Here is a 20,993-nt window from a genome sequence, read left to right on the forward strand (position 1 = left end):
TAGGACTTTTCCCTTTGGAAGGAGGATGAAAGGTGACATGATAGAAGTGTATAAGATGATCAGAGACATTGATAGTGTGAGCAGCCAGTACCTTTCTCCCAGGGTGGCAATGGCTAAAATAAGGGGGGACCATTTTAAGACGTTTGGAAGAAAATATAAGAGATGTTTGAGGTATTTCTTTTTGTTTTGCACAGAAAGTGGTATGTAAGTGGAAGGCACTGCCAGGGGTGGTGGTAGAGGCAGATACATTAGGGACATTTAAGAGACACTCAGGCACTTGCATGATAGAAAGGAGGAGGGCTATAAGACTATAAGCCACAGGAGAAAAATTAGACCATTTGACTACAGGTCCAAAGCTGCCAAACACTCCTCATATGTTAACTTTATATTATTCGCTAGTGTGCCCTCATATTTCACCTTTTTCTTCCTTATAGCCTTTTTTTAGTTGCCTTTTGTTGGATTTCAAGAGCTTCCTAATAATCCAACTTCCCACTCACTTTTGCTACCTATACATGCCATCCTTAACTTCCTTTGTCAGCCACAGTTACCTACCCATGCCGTTTGAGAACTTCCTCTGTGGGAGATATCTATCCTGTGCCTTGTGAATTATTCCCAGAAAGTTCAGCCATCTCTGCTCTGCCATCATCCCGCAAGTATCCTCCTCCAATCCACCTGGGCAAGCTCCTCCTCATGCCTCTGGAATTCTATTTATTCCACTGCAATACTGATACATGTGACTTGTGCTTCTCCCTTTCAAACTGCAGTATGAATTCAATCATATTATGGTCACTGTCTCCTAAGGGTTCCTTTACATTAAGCTCCCTAATAAGATCTGGGTTATTACACAACACCCAATCTAACACCCTTTCCTCGAGTAGGCTCAAGCACAAGCTGCTCTTAAAAGCCACTGTGTGGGCACTCAATCAACTCCCTCTCTTCCCTCCATGTGGGAGGGAAGGGTTTGATTAACCTTGGAGTAGGTTAAAAAGTTTGCACAATATCGTTGGCTGTAGGGCCTGTACTGTTTTATATTCAGTGTAAGTACGTGATAGGAAATGTGCTGGGTACTGGATCACAGAAGAACGAACATCATACGCTTGTCTGTTGCAACTTGTGTTACCTGGAAGTAGGAACTTTCGCACAGGACGTCGTAGCAAATATCCAGTGGGCTGGCCTGGTTCTCCTGAACACCATTTTCTGTAACTAGGTCTTTTCTCTTTGAGAATCTGTACAAATAATGAGCAGCAACGGTCCAGAACAGCAGTTCTGACTCATCACCAAAAAGCCTACGAAAGCAGACAAAACCGGAAGAGTGACTTAGAGAGTGTCAGGAGTACAGGAGGCGTAAAAACAAAGAATATTTTTACTAGATATACCTTAGGCATTAATAATAAAAACAATCTCCTAAGATAAAAATCACCCTTTCACTAAGGTAATTGTAATGTAAACTACTTTCCCCCCCTCATTGTGGTTAGGCACTAAAATCACACTATTCAAAGCTCAATACTCACAGAGGCTGTACGTATGGGATGTTCAGGGAGGGTAGAACTCTAGTGAAGGGATTTGTCATGCCTATTCTGGGCAGCTCACTCACCTTTGGTCCCCACCAGACACACAGATCTCACCTGTGGCTGCCAGTGGCCACACATTGGTACACTGCTTTGACAGGTGGGCTAAACCAGATGAGGGTAGGTGGCGGGCCTCATAGCATGATGAAATAGGGATAGTGACACAATAGTGAGAGCTCCAGCAGACTGGGCAAATGAGATCTACAGTGAGATCTAATGGTTCTGCAATGCTCTGTGAAGACTGAAGGGCATAATGGCTCACAGATGTCATGGACATCCACTGCCACCAAGGAAGATGCCAGCTACTCATATCACTGGATCCAGACATCAGAGATCGAGAAAGGACAACTGTCCCAGTGCATTGGCTTTTCGACTTTAAAACTGTTCCGCACAAGTTTCCTGTAATTGTCAGGTACAACGGACAAACACCACAGAATACCACCAAGAGTAGATCATAAAGCACAGGACCAGAATTAGGCCATTCAGCCCATCAAGTCAGCTTCATAAACTGTAGCAGATAGCAAAGTACTTTGGGGTATGAACAAGGAAAGAAATGATAAGGGATGGGATGGGATGAGAGGAACACAGGATTCTTGAGATGCATTTGGAAGTGGGGAAAAGGAAAACTGGGATACAAGGTATTAAATCCAGACATTGAACCCACAGCAACACTCCACTGGAGAATGATTGGCTCTACTATATTATCAGTGTGACATATTATATATGGCCTTGTGTGTACATGGGGGTCAAAGGGTTGGGTGCATGCCAGCGTATACAGATATGACATGAGAATAATAATCGTTATATGAGAAAAGAGACAAGATTGATTTATTTACTTATTGAGATATAGTCCTGCCAGCCCTTAAGAGCCGTGTCACCCAGCAACCTGCTATTTAATCCTAGCCTAATCACAGAACAATTAACCTATCAACCAGTACGTCTTTAGATTGTGGGAGGAAACTCATGTGGTCATGATGAAAATGTACAAATTCCTTACAATCAGCGGTAGGAATTGAACCCGGGTCACTGGTACTGTAAGGCATTGTGATAATCACTATGCTACCATGCCACCCCATCCTAAGGACTTTTGGGTTGCATGTTACAGAATACTGATGATTCCCACTAGAGAAGGAAAAATTTGTTAATTTTGGACGGACAGAGCTTTGCACAAAGTGAAATTTCAAAATTTTGGTAGTCTGAGGCACAATTATTTGCCTCTCAGTGATGGGAGTGTATCGTAATTAAGCTTCTGCAGATCAGGGTGATGTATCTCCTGATTTCCCTGACTCCATTTGGGAGCTGCCTGCAGTATCAGCAGGTTCAATCCCCATTCCAGAACTTGAGCATTCAATCCGAGCCAAAACTGCAGGAGTGCTGCATTAGTACAAAGCATTAAGCTAAGATTCTGCTTGCTAGCAGTGGCAATTTGTGCAGATCGCACAGCATGTCTCCAAGACGACAGGGTAAATTCCAGTCAACCAAGACCATACAAACAGAACACCGGCCGATCATCTTAATACTGCCAGTTGGGCACAAAATTATTAAAACCATAAACTAAAGAGAACCACTGAGCACTGGCTTTCCTTTCAAAGATGACTTTTAAATGCACAAACGTGATGTTAAATATGTTACACGATGCCTTTTTTGAATTATTTTGCTAATGATAACACAAGAGATCCTGCAGATGCTGGAAATTAAGAGTAACAAACAGAGAATGCTGCATTTTGTATGATAATGTCATACAAAACAGCATTTTGTACTTATTGAGGTCAAAATTGGTTAGTCAGACATTAACTTTAAGTTGAAAAGATGGTCTGATCAGTACCAGTGAGCACATTACAATATACATAAGCGGTTAAATGAATAAAGTCAGCATCACATTGTTTGGGAAATAATGTAAACAAATATAGAAATTTGAATTTAGTTCACAAAGGTGTTTAAATGCAATTCAAAGAAATGATAGGTAAAAACTGGGAAAAGTTTGTTTGTAATAAAGCTTCTTGCTTTAAGTTATTAGCAAAATAAAAAGTAGTAATTATGCATGGATGGTAGAAAAGTAAATAAATATACCAAACACCAAATGTATGGAAATTAATAAGTACCAGAAAGTTGAGTCAATATGGAATATACTGGTCCATGCAGATTATTAACAGAATGTAAAGTGTAATTTGTAAGAGATATCTCCATGATATGAACATCTACCCAAATAGAGCAGGGAAGGCAGGTGCATTTCAGAAGTGCTTCAAGTTTGACAATGCAAGTTAAAGCTTGAAGTAAGCAGGTGTAAAAAGCAGGAGGGATTGATGATGGCTCAAATGATTTTTAAAGAGTTGGACTTTCTGTGGCTTTGCAATTAGAAAACAGAAAGAAAAAAGGTTCCATTAAAAGATGAGAACAATATAATATGGAGCTATGACAGCAGATGAGCAGTGGAGCGCACTGATTCAATTCCAAAAATAAGCTGAATGAAAATGGGGAAGGAAATGGAAGGGAGAGAAATGTACTGTGATCTGAAGGATAATGAATATTCTGGGGCCTGGGAGAGAAGGGTGCAGATTTTGCAAAGATGTAACAGAGCCAACGTTCTGGGCTTTGAGCATATAGGCGTGATGCCCACAGGCCTAATGGTTTAACTATGGAGGGCAGGACTGAAGGAGGCAATGGCTTAGCTATTCCAAGGTGAATCTAAGGTACCTTGCCACCAATAAACATCGTTGTAGCAGTTGGAATTCAGGGTCTACAAGAAGCTGCTGGATGTCGCTGTAAAGAAAATAAACAGCATTAACTGAGAAACATGTAGGCGAATTTGGTAATACTTTATATGCTAACATGCTTTAATCTTTAATCTTTCATGCTTTAAAAGCTTTAATCAAAAATACAGTTAAAGACCATTTCAATTTCATGACATGAAATACAACTATAAATTATGTACTCACTTTGATATAGAGTTTAATTGTTCTTGCATAAGACATTTTATTTCTCCATTTTCTGAATAACAGCTGTAGAAAACAACAGGAAAAAGTTATCAGCATAGAGATATGCTCATCTGGTTCAAGAATATTGCTCTTCGGAATAAATAAAACATCAAGTAATTATGTACAAATATGTCAATATATAATTAAGGTACAGTAGAATTTCAGCACTAATTATTTTAACAATATGCTAATACATTCTTAGTAAACATTCAAATGACTATCCTAATTATCCAGAATAATAATAAAAATATGCACTCATGAAATATTGATTTCTGTTTATACATCAGAGTTCCATAACTAATTACAAAGCAACAGGAGTCGTTGTTAGGTTAGAGCATACTTACATTTGCATAATATCAAGTGAGTACTGTCCATTCCATGGTTGATGCAATAGGAAAGCTTTCAATACAAAACAAGATCTTGGAAGGAGGAGATAAGGGCACCAAATTGGATCTACACAAGAAAAATACAGATAGTCCAGTCATGATGCAAGCTTCTTTATTGTCAATCAACAGCACCATTGCAATTCGCTGCAATTCTTTTAAATGCTCAGACTTTAATTATGCCGTCACGCCAAGCAACAGGAGTTGGTCTTGATTGAAAGAAGTAAAATGATTATATCTTGGCTTCAATGCTAATGTTTCATTTTTGTTTTTGTATATGTAGCACATCTACATGGAGTCTAGTGCAGACACAGGAAAGCAGCATCCATCAACAAGGACCCCTACTACCCAGCCTATGTCCTCTTCTCGCTGTTACCATCAGAAAGAAGGTACAGGAGCCTCAGGACCCACACCAACAGGTTTGGGAATAGTTACCACCCCTTAACCATCAGATTCTTGAACCACTGGGGATAACTTCACTTGTCCCCATCATTGACATGTTCCCACAACCTCACTGTCAGGACTTCTCATTTCATGTTCTCAATATTTATTGCATATTTATTTATTATTATTATTCTTTTGTATTTGCACAGTCTGTTGTCTTTTGCACATCGATTGTCTGTCCATCCTGCTGGGTAGGGTCTTTCATCGATTCTATTATGTTTCTTGTATTTACTGAGTAAGCCTGCAGGTAAAATGAATCATAGGATTGTATAGGGTGACATATGTGTACTTTGATGATAAACTTACTTTGAACTTTGTTTATAATTAAAATCATACTTAAAATATTAGTTAAAAGCAGAGATTTTTATTTCCTAGATTGTTGATTTTCAGAATTTTTAAATGTCACTAGCTATCAGTTTTATTGATGACATTATTGCCGTTGGGTGCTTGTGAATGATGGAACTGAAAATCAAGAGAAGCTGATGAAAGAAATCTTAAATCCACCTCACAGCCACATTTTATTAATGGACCCATCACCATGCAAGAAAAACTAAATACAGTGAAGAAAAAGTAAAAGATACTGTGAATGATAGGGAAAACACTGAACGTTGCTATTTATTCCAAATATTCCCAAATATTCCAAGTGTAGAAAAGACTAAAATCATACATCTTCATAAAGGAATTTTAAAACAAAAGCTTGAATTAATTCAAAAATAATTTGCAAACCACTTCATATAAATGTCCCTCAGAGGGTAACAACTAGAATTATTTGTTGATAGGTGAACAAAAGATTTCAACTCAGATTACATTTTTCTTTGAGCATCTGAGAAGTAAAGAAAATGAAAGAAGCTTGCTGCAGTGGAAGGATTCCACCAGAAGGTGGAGTACAGGCTGTACGCGGGTAAAACTGCATGAGAATTAACACCCAACCATCTCACCATCAGGTCTATAAATAAATGCATGGCTATTTATCTGTAATAACTATGATCAATTTTGCATTATTTATAAAAACATCGCAAGCCCTAAACTACTGGAGCACTCAATGTAAATTATGACTATTTTATAGTGACAGAATGCCAAGTAGTAATGTATTTATGGCTTTGTGCAATGTTCTAACAGTTTAACAAAACATCATATTTTCAAATTCACAGTAGCATATACCAATAAAGACAGTCTATTTGCCTGATCCAGCATACTTAAACTCAGCACTTACTTCGAGTAGTTATCTTACATGAAAGGGTAATGTTGTAAATGACACTCTCTTACACTAATGTTGTACTGAAATGACCAGTACAAAGTATTCATTCCATTACTGGAAGAAATCTGCAAGACTTCAAATCCAATTTCTATCGAAGTCCTACTAAGTTCTAAGGCTAGGGAAAACAGATCTTTGACCATTTCTGTGGCACATTATCAGGCAACTTAAGAAAGTAACTACCAACTTTTAGATTAAAAATACTACAGATGGTTAAGAGGCAAATCTGTATTAGCTTTGGAGAAGAGAAGACGATATCTGAACAGAATCTGAACTCAGCTCAGCACAACTCAGCTCAACAAAGAAACCAAACATGAGAATGGCAGTGGAAGGGAAAGAGAAAAGAAAATAGAACTCAGCTGGATACAAGTAAGAGCATTTATTGTAAAAAGGAAACTGCTAAGTCCAGGAATTACCATAGATACATAAGAAAGGTAGAGAGAGTTGGCATTTACATAATGACAATATTTATCATCATCATCAAGTGTCATGTTGTATGACATGGGCGATTGTGGTCTTTGACCATGATTGTTCCTGGCAAGTTTTTCTATAGAAGTGGTTTGCCATCTCCTTCTTCTGGGTAGCATCTTTACAACATGGCTGACCCCAGCCATTATCAATACTCTTCAGGGATTGTCTGCCTGCCTAGCACAGGTGGACACATAACCAGGAATTGGGCAGCAGGGTAGCATGGTAGCACAACGCTTTACAATAACAACAATTCCTACTGCTGCCTGTAAGCAGTTCTCTCTGTGACCACATGGGTTTCCTCCGGGTGCTCTGGTTTCCTCCCACAGTCCAAAGACATACTGGCTGGTAGGTTAATTGGTCACTGTAAAAGTGTAGGATTGCTGGGCGGTTCGAATTAAAGTGCTGGAAGGGTATATTCCACACTGCATCTCAGTAAATAAAATAAAAAAATAACACTACCTTTGGAAAAAAAACACTAATACTATCAAATACAATTATCTGAAGTTAAATTAACCTGAGAACATGTAAGCTTTTATTGAAGCTTTATAATGCACATACACAATCTGACCACGTTTTTACACTTAAACTTGTAATCGCACCTGTTAACTCCTGTTCATCTATTCTGTAACTTGCTGATTTCATTGCTATTTCCAAAACTCGGATGCAGCCATCATCAGAAGCCAGAACAACTTTATCAGAACTGCACCAATCTACGTCAAGGACCTTGTAGCTGACATTGCGACCAGTTCTCATGCTACTTATCATTTGAACCTCAAAACATAAAATTACAAATAGTTATTTTTTTAAGAAATGAAAACCATTTTATTAAATTTGTTTCAATGGCTATATTTTGATCAAATATATTTAACATGTGAGAAATGAACTTTGCGGAAGATTCAAGTAACCTATCTAGCATTTAGTAAAAGCGCATTAAATGTAATAAACAAGAATGCAACTTGTATGATACATTACAAATACTTTCAAAGTGGAGCAGGGAAAAATCTGGACATTAACATTACCTCCTTAGAATCCCAAACTTCAGCTCCATCGTTAAACATCATTAAAAGTTTCATGTTTCCTTTCCCAGGACCAAAACGAATCTTCTTTACCCAACCACGGTGAGTAGGAATTCCTCTGCACAGAGATCAATCAAAACAAGAACTTTCACAAATGAACTTCTACATCAGCTCAATTAAAACAAATAGAGAATGCCATTTATCTGGTTGAACAGATGTCAACGGTTTGTAGATTCTCACTGGAATAGCTCAAACAGGGATTTGAAGAGCTATACCAATGTCGCCGTTGTTGGTGTTTGTCATGTTTTATGCTGTTTTGCTAAGCACTGTGGGCATGCTGCATGGCACTGGATTGTGTGGCATCATTTATGGGCTGCTCCGAGTATATCCTTAGGTGGTTTTAGTGTTAATGCAAACGATGCATTTCACTGTATGTTTCGACGTACATTTGATAAACCAATCTGAATATGAATCTGATAAGGCAATGACAAATAGATGATACTAGATCCCCTCTACATGGTCACATGAGTATCCAGGCCCAGAAGAATTAATCTTACAAGTGGCTGATGCATTCAAGTAGTTGATGCATTTTTAAAAACATTTTCAAAAATTTCTTAGATTTAAGAATAATTACAAAATAACAAATGTAATACCTTTGGTCAAAAAAAGGAGACCAAATGGAGGAAACTACAAATCATTTAGCTCATCCTTTGTCATTTGAGAAAATGTTTGATGATACTATTAAAGAAGTTATAGAAATGTACTGAGGAAAAGTCAATGTGTTTTTTTGAAAGGGAAATCACTTTTTACTTATTTATTGGAGGCCTTGGAAGTGCAGGAAACCCTCACATAACCGGGGTGGGGGAAGGGGGCAGTGTCCATTCTTGGAAAAATAGCTTTCTCTTGATTTTCCATAACGAAGCTACATTACCTGCATATGTGCCAAGAAATGAGAGTTGGAAAAGTTTTGTGTTGATTTATTTATTTTTCCACACAAATTCCATGAGTGAATTTTATTCAAAGTTTAATGCAAAATTTATTATGAGAGTACATACATGCCACCACATCCAACCCTGAGATTATTTTTCCTGCAGGCATGTTTAGCAAATCTATAGAGTAAGTGTAAACAGGATCAATGAACAACAAACTGTGCAAATGCAAATATAAGTAAAATAGCAATAAATAACAAGAGCATGAGAACACCAGAAATAGAATGAGTGTAGTTACCCCCTTTTGTTCAAGAGCCTGATGGTTGAGGGGTAGTAACTGTTCTTGAATTTGATGATGTGGGTCCAGAGGTTATTGCACCTTCTACCTGTGGCCAGCACCGAGGAAAGAACATGGCCTGGGTGGAGGGGATCTTTGATGATGGATGCTGCCTTTCCATGGCAACATTTCGTGTAGATGTGCTCAATGGTTGGGAGGGCTTCGCCTATGATGTACTGGGCAATTTTACTTTGAACTTATTCCATATTAAACCTTTGCGTAGTGACCTGAGAACTCCTTAAAGGTGACTTTCCATAACAGAGCACCCACAGTACGCATTTGTCGTTATGTGTATTCCAGATAAAGGGAAACTGATCCTTAACATACCTAGATTTCCTGAAGGCGTTTTATAAAAGGGCTACATTAAATGCTATTAAGAGATAGAAGTTCATGCTTTAGAAGGAATAATTCATGGTTTAGCCTAGAAAAAAAGGATTTGTCGGTTAACCAGAAACTGAATAGAAAATAATGTGTCCTGCTGAAGGGTCTTGGTCTGAAACGTTGACTGTACACTTTTTCATAGGTGGCCTGCTGAGCTCCTCCAGCATTTTGTGTGTGGTGCTCAGATTTCCAGCATCTGCAGATTTTCTCTTGTTTGTGAATGGCAATATTGTGCCATTTACTGCTTGACAAGGTGTGATGAGTGGTGGGTCACAGTTAAAGTCCACACCACGCTGGATAAATCCATAACTGAAGCTTTTCCTTCTTCGTTTTTACCCTCTGTCCACACTAAAACTGCGTTTTCGTCCCCCGAAACCAGAACTTCTCAGAAACGCTTTCCAGGGCGAGTATTTTTGAAAACACTGCTTGGACAGATCAGTGTGGACGGGGTAACCGGTGACTTCTGAAAATGTTATCAAATGACAGCACGCTATTTCATTGTTTTCTTGAACGCAACCTAAAAATTTCAAAACAGACGGCAACGAGACTGAAGCCAGAAGAGTTAGAAATGTACTCACCAAATACTTTGACCCATAACCTACTGAATAAATAAGTATATTCACTTTGCCCTGTTTTCTGTCCTTGCTCGTATGAAGGTGGTTTACCTATTTATGCAAGCACTTCTCTGACAATAGATGTGTAAATACCTTATGGAAATACAAGGTAATACTGATGCAGACATGTTTTATACATTTAACAAGGTGCTTTATTAATGCAACAGAATTCGTCAGGTTTTCAATGTTCGTTGTCAGCTGGGTCATACAGTCCGTGAACTCCCTGTCGGTTGCCTCCATATGCTTCAGTACTTGTTTTTTAAGCAATTTGTTTTTTTTTACTTTTAAATCTTCCTGCGCAGGAGCCAAGAGCTGCCCGTCATTTAAGTTCTTCTAGTCAGTAACCACACAAATGCGCACTGTCTTTCACGACCAGATTCAACACCAAACATCGCTTGTTTTCGTTAGATGCGCCCTGCACATGTGCAGGAGGAGGAGATTCGCCGAAATCTCTGTTTCAATGTGGATAGAGATATTTTTAAAAACGCACAGTGTGGACGCCTATCGTTTTTACGCGAAACTGGCGTTTTCAAAATTATCTGGTCTAGTGTGGATGTAGCCACAGATACTCTTTAACACCTTATGTAAATGACTTGGATTAAAGCACCAAAGGTATGTTTGCTAAATTTGCAGATGTTCTAATATCATTAGTACAGTAAGCTGCAAAGGGGACATAAAGAGGCCCAAAAGACTTAGAGAAAGGGTAAGTGAGTGGGCAAAGAGCTGGCAAATAATGTGTGACACAAATAAATTTGAAACTACTTTCTTTTACAGGTATAAATTTGATAGCATGTTGTCCAAGTGCGTTAATGCACAATTTGCCGAGGTTAATGTGCAGGTACAAACTAATAATGTGGAAATAAAATACAATTTTAGTTTAACACCAGGGACTGAATAGAAAAGCAGAGAGGTTATGTTTCTATTATGCAAGGCATTAGAGACACCACATTTGGAATATTGTGTATAGTATTGATTTACCCTTCTCAGGAATTACGTTACTGATACAATTCAGAGGTTTACTTAATATACTGTATCTGGAATGAGCAGTCTGTTTTTTGAGAGGAGATTTCATAGACAAGGTTTGAATTCATTAGAGTTCAGAAGAGTGAAAAGAGACTTGATTGAAATGTTTGCTGAAACATCCAAGATCCTCATAAATTTTAATACTATTGAGCTGTCTTACAGCTCTGGGTATGTGGATTTGACCCTGACCTTGTCTACGTGAGTTTGTCTGTTCTCTCCATGACGAGGTGAGTTTTCATCACTTTGGTTTCATCTTACATCCTAAAGGTGTGCTGGAAGATGAACTGGCCACTGTAATTTACTGTAAAGGCAAGTAGCGAAGCAAAGAGCAATAGGGAAGTTGTAGAGGTGGCAGAAAGAATAATTTGCAGGACTTCAGAGGAAAAAGAGAAAGGAAATGGGACTGATGGAATTTCTCTGCTGGGAAACAGCATAGGTTAGATTAGTTGAATAGTCTCCTGTTGTTCCATAATTCAGGTGCTCCCCAGGTTAAGGCATTGTCCTGTTCCTGTGACCGATCATTACCCAAACAGTTCACAAGTCAAAATGTGGCTGTGAGCTGAGTTCCCACAAGGTAGAAAATTCCTGCAGTCATGCAACAGCCAGCCAATCCATTCCATCGATCCTTTAAACGCAGTTTGTATGTATGGGCTGTACTTACGTCAAGCATTCATCAACTGGGGAGTTCCTGTAAGCAACAAAGTTAGCCTTGACAGAGTGGAGTTCGATAGGATGCCTCCCCTTCTGGGATAATGTTGTACTGGGGGATCACTGCTTAAAAATACAGCTTCTTTAGAACTCTTTTCCTCAAAGGGCAGTTGACATTTTTATGACAGTGGTATGCAGATATTCATTAGGCAAGGAAGTGAAAGATTACTACAGGTAGATAAAAATGAGGTGCTGAAATTACCGATGAGCCATTGGCCACATTCTGTACCTAACTTGTATGCCCCAGAAAAAGCCCCAAGTTCATGCAGGAGTATCCTCAAGAGAACCACAAGTAGACAACATCACTTCTGCAATAACGCATAACTGGTGGCAATATGACTTACACATCTGTGTCAGCACGGGCATATAGCAGCTGAACAGCTCTGAGTGAAGTCTCTATCTCTAATTGGTCAAGACATGACAATGATAAGGCAAAGCTGCAAATCGGGATCAGGCGTTCCCAGCCTGGGGTCCACAGACCCCTCAGTTAATGGTAAGGGTCCACTGCATCAAAAAGGCTGGGAACCCCTGATCTAGACCTATGACTGGGCAACGGGTAGATCATCCAGTGACTATTTGTCTGCTCACTGCTCAAAGACAGATTGTGTCTAGCTTGGGATTTTTTCAGGAGCGATTTGTGAAGATCAACAAATTTTGGTGGACAGATGTGAAATGTAGGGGTATGGACCTCACTCCCCCTCATCAACACAAAGAAGTCAAGTGATCCTGCATTATTGAGTCACTGATGGTAATCACATCTGTAGCAGGTGCTCAATTATCATAATGCCTCAGGGCAGACACACATTTAATGTCACACCAGTGAAGTTCTAAATTCACCTACCTTGAAAGCCTAGCTTTTAAGTCCCAGAAGTTCATATTTCCATCAACATCCCCTAGCACCAACATCTCTCCCTTCCATGCAATGCATGTGATGCTGCCCATGTCTCCCTGTAATAAAGTTGAGAGTTATTTCAACAGAGTGAATGACTATGAACAGCATTCACCTCAAACACTCCAGATGCAGTTTTAACTTAATTCTTTACAAAATACTGAATAATTTTAGCGAATATCACTGCAAAAGACTATGGGCTTAATCCTTCTACAACATCTACATACTGAACTAGCAGGAGCAAAGGATATTGGGAATGGCAAGGGTGGAGTGCTGCAAAGGAGGAGTGCTGGGGCGGGCGGGGGGGGGGGGGGGGGTGGGGTGGCGAGGATGCAGACACACTCATCCCTGAGACACCAGACAAGGTCATCTGATTTAATGGTCGATACAAGAATGTCTCTCTGGTGCTTCCTGCTCTCTCCTCTCTCCCTTCCCCTTTTCCCAACCATGATTCTCCTCTCCCTGTCCCCTTTCTGCATTCAGTCCGCAATAGAGACCCATATCGGATTCAGTTTATCATCACTCACTTGTCATGATTTTTTTTGAGGCAGCTGTACAGTGCAATACATAAAATGATTACAGTACTGTGCAAAAGTCTTGGGCAGCCTAGCTATATGTATATGTCTAAGACTTTTGCACAGTACCGTATTTTAAGAATATTTTGAGATTGAAAGGCTAGTTTTTTTTCCAACAAGCACAACATATATTCTTGCAGGGCTGCATAGTAACGCTATTACAGCACCAGTGAGTCCGGTTCAATTCCGTCGCTGTACGTAAGGAGTTTGTACATTCTTCCCGTGACTGTGCTCCCGCTTCCCCCCATGTTCCAAAGAAGTTCTGGTTACGAGGTGAATTAGTCACATGGGTGTAACTGGTAGTGCAGGCTCATTGGGCCAGAATGACCTGTTCCATGCTGTATCTCTAAATAAAAATCAATCAATAAAACACATTGCAATACTTTGAGAGCAATGTTTAGTCTCTGCAAGATTATGTTTCCATTCAGGGCCTTCTTGCCCATGCTCTGCATCTTCACTCTTAAGCAATTTCAAAGTTAATTTATTTCCTTTGACGGAGGATGCTTGTACTTTTCAACAAATTCACTTGGACAATCAAAAAATGCAATACTCACAGAAACCCGAACTCTGGGACTAAGCTAATTGCATAATCTTATGATTCACTTAGTGCTTATTTTCATTTTACTTAGCAGTTTCCCATTACTGGAAAATGGTAGCACAATGACCGGCAGAGTGCTTTAAAAAGCCAGTGATCAGGGTACAGTTCCCTCCACTGTCTATTAGGAGTCTGTATGTTCTCCACCATGACTCCATGGGTTTCCTCCGGGTTCTCCATTTCCCTCCCACATTCCAAAAACGTATGGATTATTAAGGTTTAGTAAATTATGGCCATAGCACGTTGGTGCTGGAAGCATGGCGACATCATTTCTGGCACATAGTCGCAAATGAGGCTTCACAGTATGTTTCAATTTGCATGTAGTAGATAAAGCTAATCTTTAAAGATTTTTTTGTCTTTAAAAGGAATACTGTTAAATAGAAGAAATTATGCTTCTTCCTTTCCCTACTCCCCAAACACACTGGCATTCAGCAGAATAAACAGAATCAAACCATAAAAATTAAAGTCATCACTACAATAATCACAAGCAGTGGTAATAATAAACCTAGTTTCTTGCATTTAAGGTATAGTTATATTATGTAGCTCTATTTGGAGAGCGGCAGAATTAAGGTCATTAGCACCTTCTGTGTTATCATTCAAAAGGAATGCATTTTTCTCACTTAAATAAAATTACACCTATTAATTGCTGAATTTACAAATCAAACTGCAACCGAAACTGAAGAAGGCACTATTATCATAAATTCACATGAGTCCTTGTAACATTAAAAATGTTATATATTACTCTGAAAGTGTAGAAACTAATGAAAATTAATAGTCAACACAACACATAAGAAACATTCCTTTAACACAAATACAAGGACTATACATCAAAACACTGCATGAGTATTTCTGTGCTTCTACATGGAGATGCCTAAATATTCACAATTTATTAAAAGCATCCTGAAAAACTATTGCTGAAGCTTCAGCACTTGGTAATACATTCTGTCGCTCATCACTTCCAACTCATATGATCTTATTCCTTCACTGTTCTGCTTTGTGATAACATATTTGCTTACTCCTTGCATAATTTACCAATCACACCTTCTTCCAATCCTTATTTCCTTCATTAACTGTCACTGAGGAAAAATCTCTCCCAATTCGATTATGTTTTCAAAATCCCAACTCTTTAGCATTTGACTCCACGTTCTGCACTCCGCAACTAACACTCCGCTGAGCCATTCCGAATCAGTAAGTCACCTTCCTGTGTGATTATAAGGAGAGTCTTATTTTAATCTTTCTGATTGTGATCTATAAACTGGTCCTTGTTAATGTCCTTCAAAAACTCAATGTTGGTTTCAAAACATTTTCATGTCATTCTCAGGGTCTGCTCAATCTTAGTGGCTAGTGGTGATATCCACTTCTTATTTAATACTTGGTGGCTTTTATGGAAATGTCTTTCCCATGTTTGTTGCTATCTTGTCAGATTAGCTTTCTGAAATAGGTGAGAATTCTCAAACTAATTGTGGGAAGACCTTCTGGCTCCATCACGAATTTCCTCTCCCTCTCTGAACCCTGGAGGCAATGAGACCCTGAGTTGATCTCATGTCCTGATATCACATCATAGCTAGGAAAATAAGACCATAAGATATAGGAGCAGAATTAGGCCATTTGGCCCAGAGTATGCTCTGCCATTTCATCATGGCTGATCTAATTTTCCTCTCAGCCCCAGTCTGCTGCCTTCTCCCTGTATCCCTGCATGCCTTGACCAACTAAGAAGCTATCAACCTCTGCCTTAAATATACCCAATGACTTGGCCTCCACAGCTGCCTGGGACAATGAGTTCCACTGATTCATCACTCTCTGGCTAAAGAAATTCCTCCTCACCTCCATTCTAAAAGGATGCCCTTCTATTCCGAGACGGTATCCTCTGGTCTTAGGCTGCCCCACCATAGGAAACATCCACTCTATCATGGCCTTTCAACATTCAATAGGTTTCAATGAGGTCACCCCTCATTCTTCTGAATTCCAGTGAGTACAGGCCCAGAGCCATCAAGCACTCTTCATATGACAAGACTTTCAATCCTGGGATCATTTTTGTGAACCTCCTTTGAACCCTCTCCAGTTTCAGCACATCCTTTCTTGCTCACTATACTCCAAGTAAGGCCTCACCAGTGCCTTACAAAGTCTCAACACTGTATTTTTCTCCTTTTGAATATTTATCTCATCTCTATAACAGCATTGAAAATGGTCCCTCCCTGCCTCAGCTGACTGTTTCTGAAATTTTCATCCAGGTCTTTGGCATCTCTGAACTTAACTAGTCCCTGTCTAGTCTTGATTCTCCTACATTCTATAAACGTGAGACCATCCAAAACTCAGCTGCCCACATTCTGCCTCAGTGTATTTAGCAATTTCCTTTGCATCTTCTCAGATATAATGGCTCTGAGTTAAAAATTCTCATCCTTATTTTCATTCCCTCATGAGCCACCATCACAATTTCCTTGTGCCTGCTGAGAAATATCTTGTGCTCTATTCCTGGCTGCTCAAGAACTCTGATTTTTTAAATTGCTTCATTATTGAATTTGTCTCTTTGATTCCTAAAGCTCTGGAAGTTCATTCCTTAAACCGTTGTTCCTATCATCCTTTCTGATGCCAAATTTTGCTTAATAATGTTGTGAAGTGTCCTGCAGTGCTTTTGGAGATTGGAGAATAGAATTAAGCATTCCATATGCACAAGTTGTTGTTACTTTGCAAGTAATTATACTCTATGAAAAACAAATAGCTTAATATTAAATGAAGCAAATCAACCTTAAAATCAATTGGAAACCACAGCAACATCACAATAAAGCTTTACAATATATCCTAGTAGACCAGCTTTTCACATTTTACAGCAGGATCATTACCGAATTTTATTTGAGTGTGTCAGAATAATACAATAAAATTACCTTCCTTTACAAAGAAAAATTATTTACTGAACATGCATGCAGAATTATCAAGAGAATCAGAAATCTGAAGTATTTTGAGGTGTCATGTTCTCTGGTTGCTCCTGAATCATTTTTCCTTCTTCCTGAATTATGGGTTATGTGTCTTTTTAACCTTTTATGATATACACAACTAATATTGGCATGATGGATAAGTCTATTAACTTTATCTCCTGGAATACTAATGGTTTAAATCATCCGATTAAACGTAAAAAAATATTTAAAGTATTCCATAGACTAAATGCTAATATTATTTTTGCACAGGAGACCCATATTAGGAGGGAGGATAATCAACGCTTTTTTAGGTTCTGGAAAGGTCAACAATTTCACTCGAATTGTACCGCCAAAATTAGGGGTGTGTCTATTTTTATAGACCCCTCAATTTCGTTTACACATCATGAAATTATTTCTGATCCACAGGGCAGATTTTTGTTGATAACTGGTTCACTTTTTAATCGAAAAGTGGTTCTAGTTAATATTTATGCTCCAAACTTTGACTGCCCTGAATTTTTTAAACGTTTATTTACTTCCCTTCCTAATCTAAATGAATATATGTTGATAATGGGTGGAGATTTCAATTGTTGTTTGAATCCTTCGATGGATAGATCTAAACCTATTCGAATTCTTCCGAATAGATCAGCCTTACTTATTAATAATTCTTTTATGGTTGATTCTGGAATTACTGAAATATGGCGGTTTTTGAACCCTAAAGATAAAGAATTTTCGTTTTTTTCACATGTATATCACAGTTATTCTAGAATTGATTATTTCCTTATTGATCATCATTTATTAACAGACGTTATTGATTGTAAATATGATTCTATTGCTATTTCGGATCATGCACCTTTGAAATTATCTATCAAGATTTCGGACTTTTCTAATAATACTAGATCTTGGAGACTTAACGCTACTTTGCTTCAAGATCCAGAATTCATCACCTACATAAAACAGCAAATTGACTTGTTTTTCTCAACAAACTATACAGAAGAGATTGACAGAGGAATACTTTGGGACTCTCTTAAGGCTTTTATCCTCAAAACAAATTATCTCATATTCCGTCGGTAAAAGAAAACAAAGATATTTAGATATTGCTTTATTAGTGGATAAAATTAAAGAAATTGATAAGATTTATTCCGTGACTCCTACCAAAGAACTTTATAAGAAGAGAGTTGAGCTTCAAATGGAGCATAGCTTATTATTATCTTCTTCAATTGAGAATCAATTAATTAGGACCAGGGCTCAATTTTATATCCATAGTGATCGAACTGGTAAATTGTTAGCTAACCAATTAAAAGCTATCTCGACTAAGCGACAAATTATTAAAATTCGTAAACAAGACGGCAATCTGACTACTGATCATAAAGAAATCAATAACACTTTTCAAGATATTTATAAATCTTTATATCAATCAGAATTTGATGGCAATCTGTCCATGATGGATAACTTTTTTAACAATTTGAATATTCCCAAACTGACAGATGAAGATCGTAGCTTGTTTGATGCTCCTATCTCTTTGGCCGAAATAAGAGAGGCTATCTCATCAATGAATTCAGGGAAAGCTCCTGGTCCTGATGGTTATATTATAGAATTTTTAAAAACTTTTTCTTCTTTGCTTTCCCCTTGGTTATGTGAAATCTTTAATGATGCATTTGTTAAGAAGAGATTACCTCAGTCTTTTTATGAAGCTACTATCTCTCTAATTCTTAAAAAAGATAAGGATCCCACTTTATGTGCATCTTATCGCCCTATATCACTATTAAATGTAGACTCTAAGATTCTTATAAAAATTTTAGCTATTAGGTTAGAAAAGGTACTATCACAGATTATTTCAGAAGACCAAACTGGTTTTATTAGGAATCGGTATTCCTTTTTTAATATTAGAAAGTTGATTAATATAATTTATACTTCATCACCCACAATTCCAGAATGTGTTATTTCACTAGATGCTGAAAAAGCTTTTGATAGAGTTGAATGGGTATACTTATTTAATGCTTTGAGATATTTTAATTTTAGTCCTAATTTTATATCATGGATCAAACTAATATATCATAAACCTGTTGCTTCTGTTCTTACAAATAATTACAGATCTTCTTTTTTTCAATTATCTCGTGGTACGAGACAAGGTTGTCCCTTAAGTCCTTTATTGTTTAATATTGCATTAGAACCTTTAGCCATTGCTATTCGTGAATCTCCTAATATTTTTGGTATTACCCGCAATGAGAAATTATACAAATTATCACTTTATGCTGATGACTTGTTGTTATATATTTCTGATCCTGACAGGTCTATTCCCGCTATTTTATCCTTGTTGGCTCAATTTGGTAGTTTTTCTGGTTATAAACTAAACTTGGATAAGAGTGATTTATTCCCTTTAAACGCGCAAACCTTATTGAATGAAAGGATACCATTTAAAGTTGTTGATGATAACTTTATCTATTTAGGTATAAAAATTACCAAGAAATATAAAGATTTATTTACATTGAATTTTTTACCTATGTTTCATCAAATTCAACAACTTACTACAAGATGGTCTCCCGTATCCTTATCATTAGTTGGTCGGATTAATGCTATTAAAATAATGATTCTACCGAAATTTTTATATTTATTTCAAGCTTTACCAATTTTTATTCCTAAATCTTTTTTTGATAACATTGACTCAAAAATTTCTTCATTTGTGTGGCAAAATAAAAATCCTAGGTTAAGTAAAAGGCAATTACAAAAATCTAAAAAAGATGGTGGTTTAGCTCTACCTAACTTTAGATTTTACTATTGGGCGAATAATATTCGTAACTTAATTTATTGGAAATCAGATTTGGATTCACCATTGTGCCCACAGTGGGTAAATTTAGAATGCAATGAGGCACAGGGATATTCTCTATTCTCCGTTCTGGGTTCCTCTCTTTCTGCCGATTTAGTTAAATTCAATAAACAGATATCCAACCCTGTTGTCAAACATACATTACGAATTTGGTTTCAATTTCGTAAATTTTTTACTCTGAAAAACTTTGCTCTTGATTGCCCTATTTTACTTAATTTTTTTTTCAAACCTTCTTTGACAGATCAAGCTTTTAGCATATGGAAAAGGAAAGGTATAAAATGCTTTCGTGATCTCTTTTTTGAAGGTAGTTTGATGTCTTTCGACCAACTTTCCAACAAATTTGAGTTACCTAAATCTAACTTTTTTAGATATCTACAAATCAGAAATTTTTTACATAAAATTCTACCATCCTTCCCCAATTCAACTTCAATGAACTTTTTAGGTATGATTTTTACCTTAAATCCCTATCAGAAGGGATTAGTGGCTTTTATTTATAATATGATTATGAAGATACAACCAGAATCAGGTAGAATTAAACAAGAATGGGAAAAAGAACTTCAATATAATATATCAATAGAAAAATGGGAAAAAATTTTACAAATGGTTAATTCTTCTTCTATATGTGCTAAACATGCTTTAATACAATTTAAAATTGTACATAGAGCTCATATGTCTAAAGATAAACGCTCGATTCTACTCTCATATTAACCCTCAATGTGACAGATGTCATTCAGATGTGGCTTCACTGACCCATATGTTTTGGTCATGTCCCACCTTATATAATTATTGGAAGGACATATTTGCTACCATTTCCTCAATTTGGAATATCGATTTACAACCTCATTTTATTACTGCAATTTTTGGTATACCAAATGAGGATGGTAATCAGTTTTCCCCTTCAATTAGACGAATGATTGCTTTTGTAACATTAATGGCCAGAAGGTCTATACTGCAAAATTGGAAAGAAGTAAATCCTCCTACCACATTTCAGTGGCTCTCTCAAACTATTTCTTATCTGAGCTTGGAAAAAATTAGAAGCACTATTTTTGACTCATCAGTTAAATTTGAAGAAACTTGGGGACCATTCATTCTAC

The 20,993-nt window shown here is 37.5% G+C and overlaps 1 protein-coding gene across 4 annotated transcripts in view; it reads right to left on the reverse strand.

Moving 5' to 3' along the window:
• The window catches only part of wdr11 (WD repeat domain 11), a 137,713-nt gene that overhangs the window by 22,547 nt on the left and 94,173 nt on the right, over positions 1-20,993 (reverse strand). For all 4 annotated transcript variants that reach the window (XM_059947806.1, XM_059947805.1, XM_059947808.1 and 1 more), the window contains 7 exons: positions 12,946-13,052; positions 8,116-8,230; positions 7,696-7,867; positions 4,888-4,996; positions 4,505-4,567; positions 4,263-4,328; positions 1,121-1,286 (listed from right to left, as the gene is read on the reverse strand). In XM_059947806.1, coding sequence (XP_059803789.1) covers positions 1,121-1,286; positions 4,263-4,328; positions 4,505-4,567; positions 4,888-4,996; positions 7,696-7,867; positions 8,116-8,230; positions 12,946-13,052 — 798 coding nt within the window. The remainder of the gene's footprint in view (positions 1-1,120; positions 1,287-4,262; positions 4,329-4,504; positions 4,568-4,887; positions 4,997-7,695; positions 7,868-8,115; positions 8,231-12,945; positions 13,053-20,993) is intronic.

Source organism: Hypanus sabinus, chromosome 22, assembly GCF_030144855.1.
Source record: "Hypanus sabinus isolate sHypSab1 chromosome 22, sHypSab1.hap1, whole genome shotgun sequence".
NCBI lineage: Eukaryota > Metazoa > Chordata > Chondrichthyes > Myliobatiformes > Dasyatidae > Hypanus > Hypanus sabinus.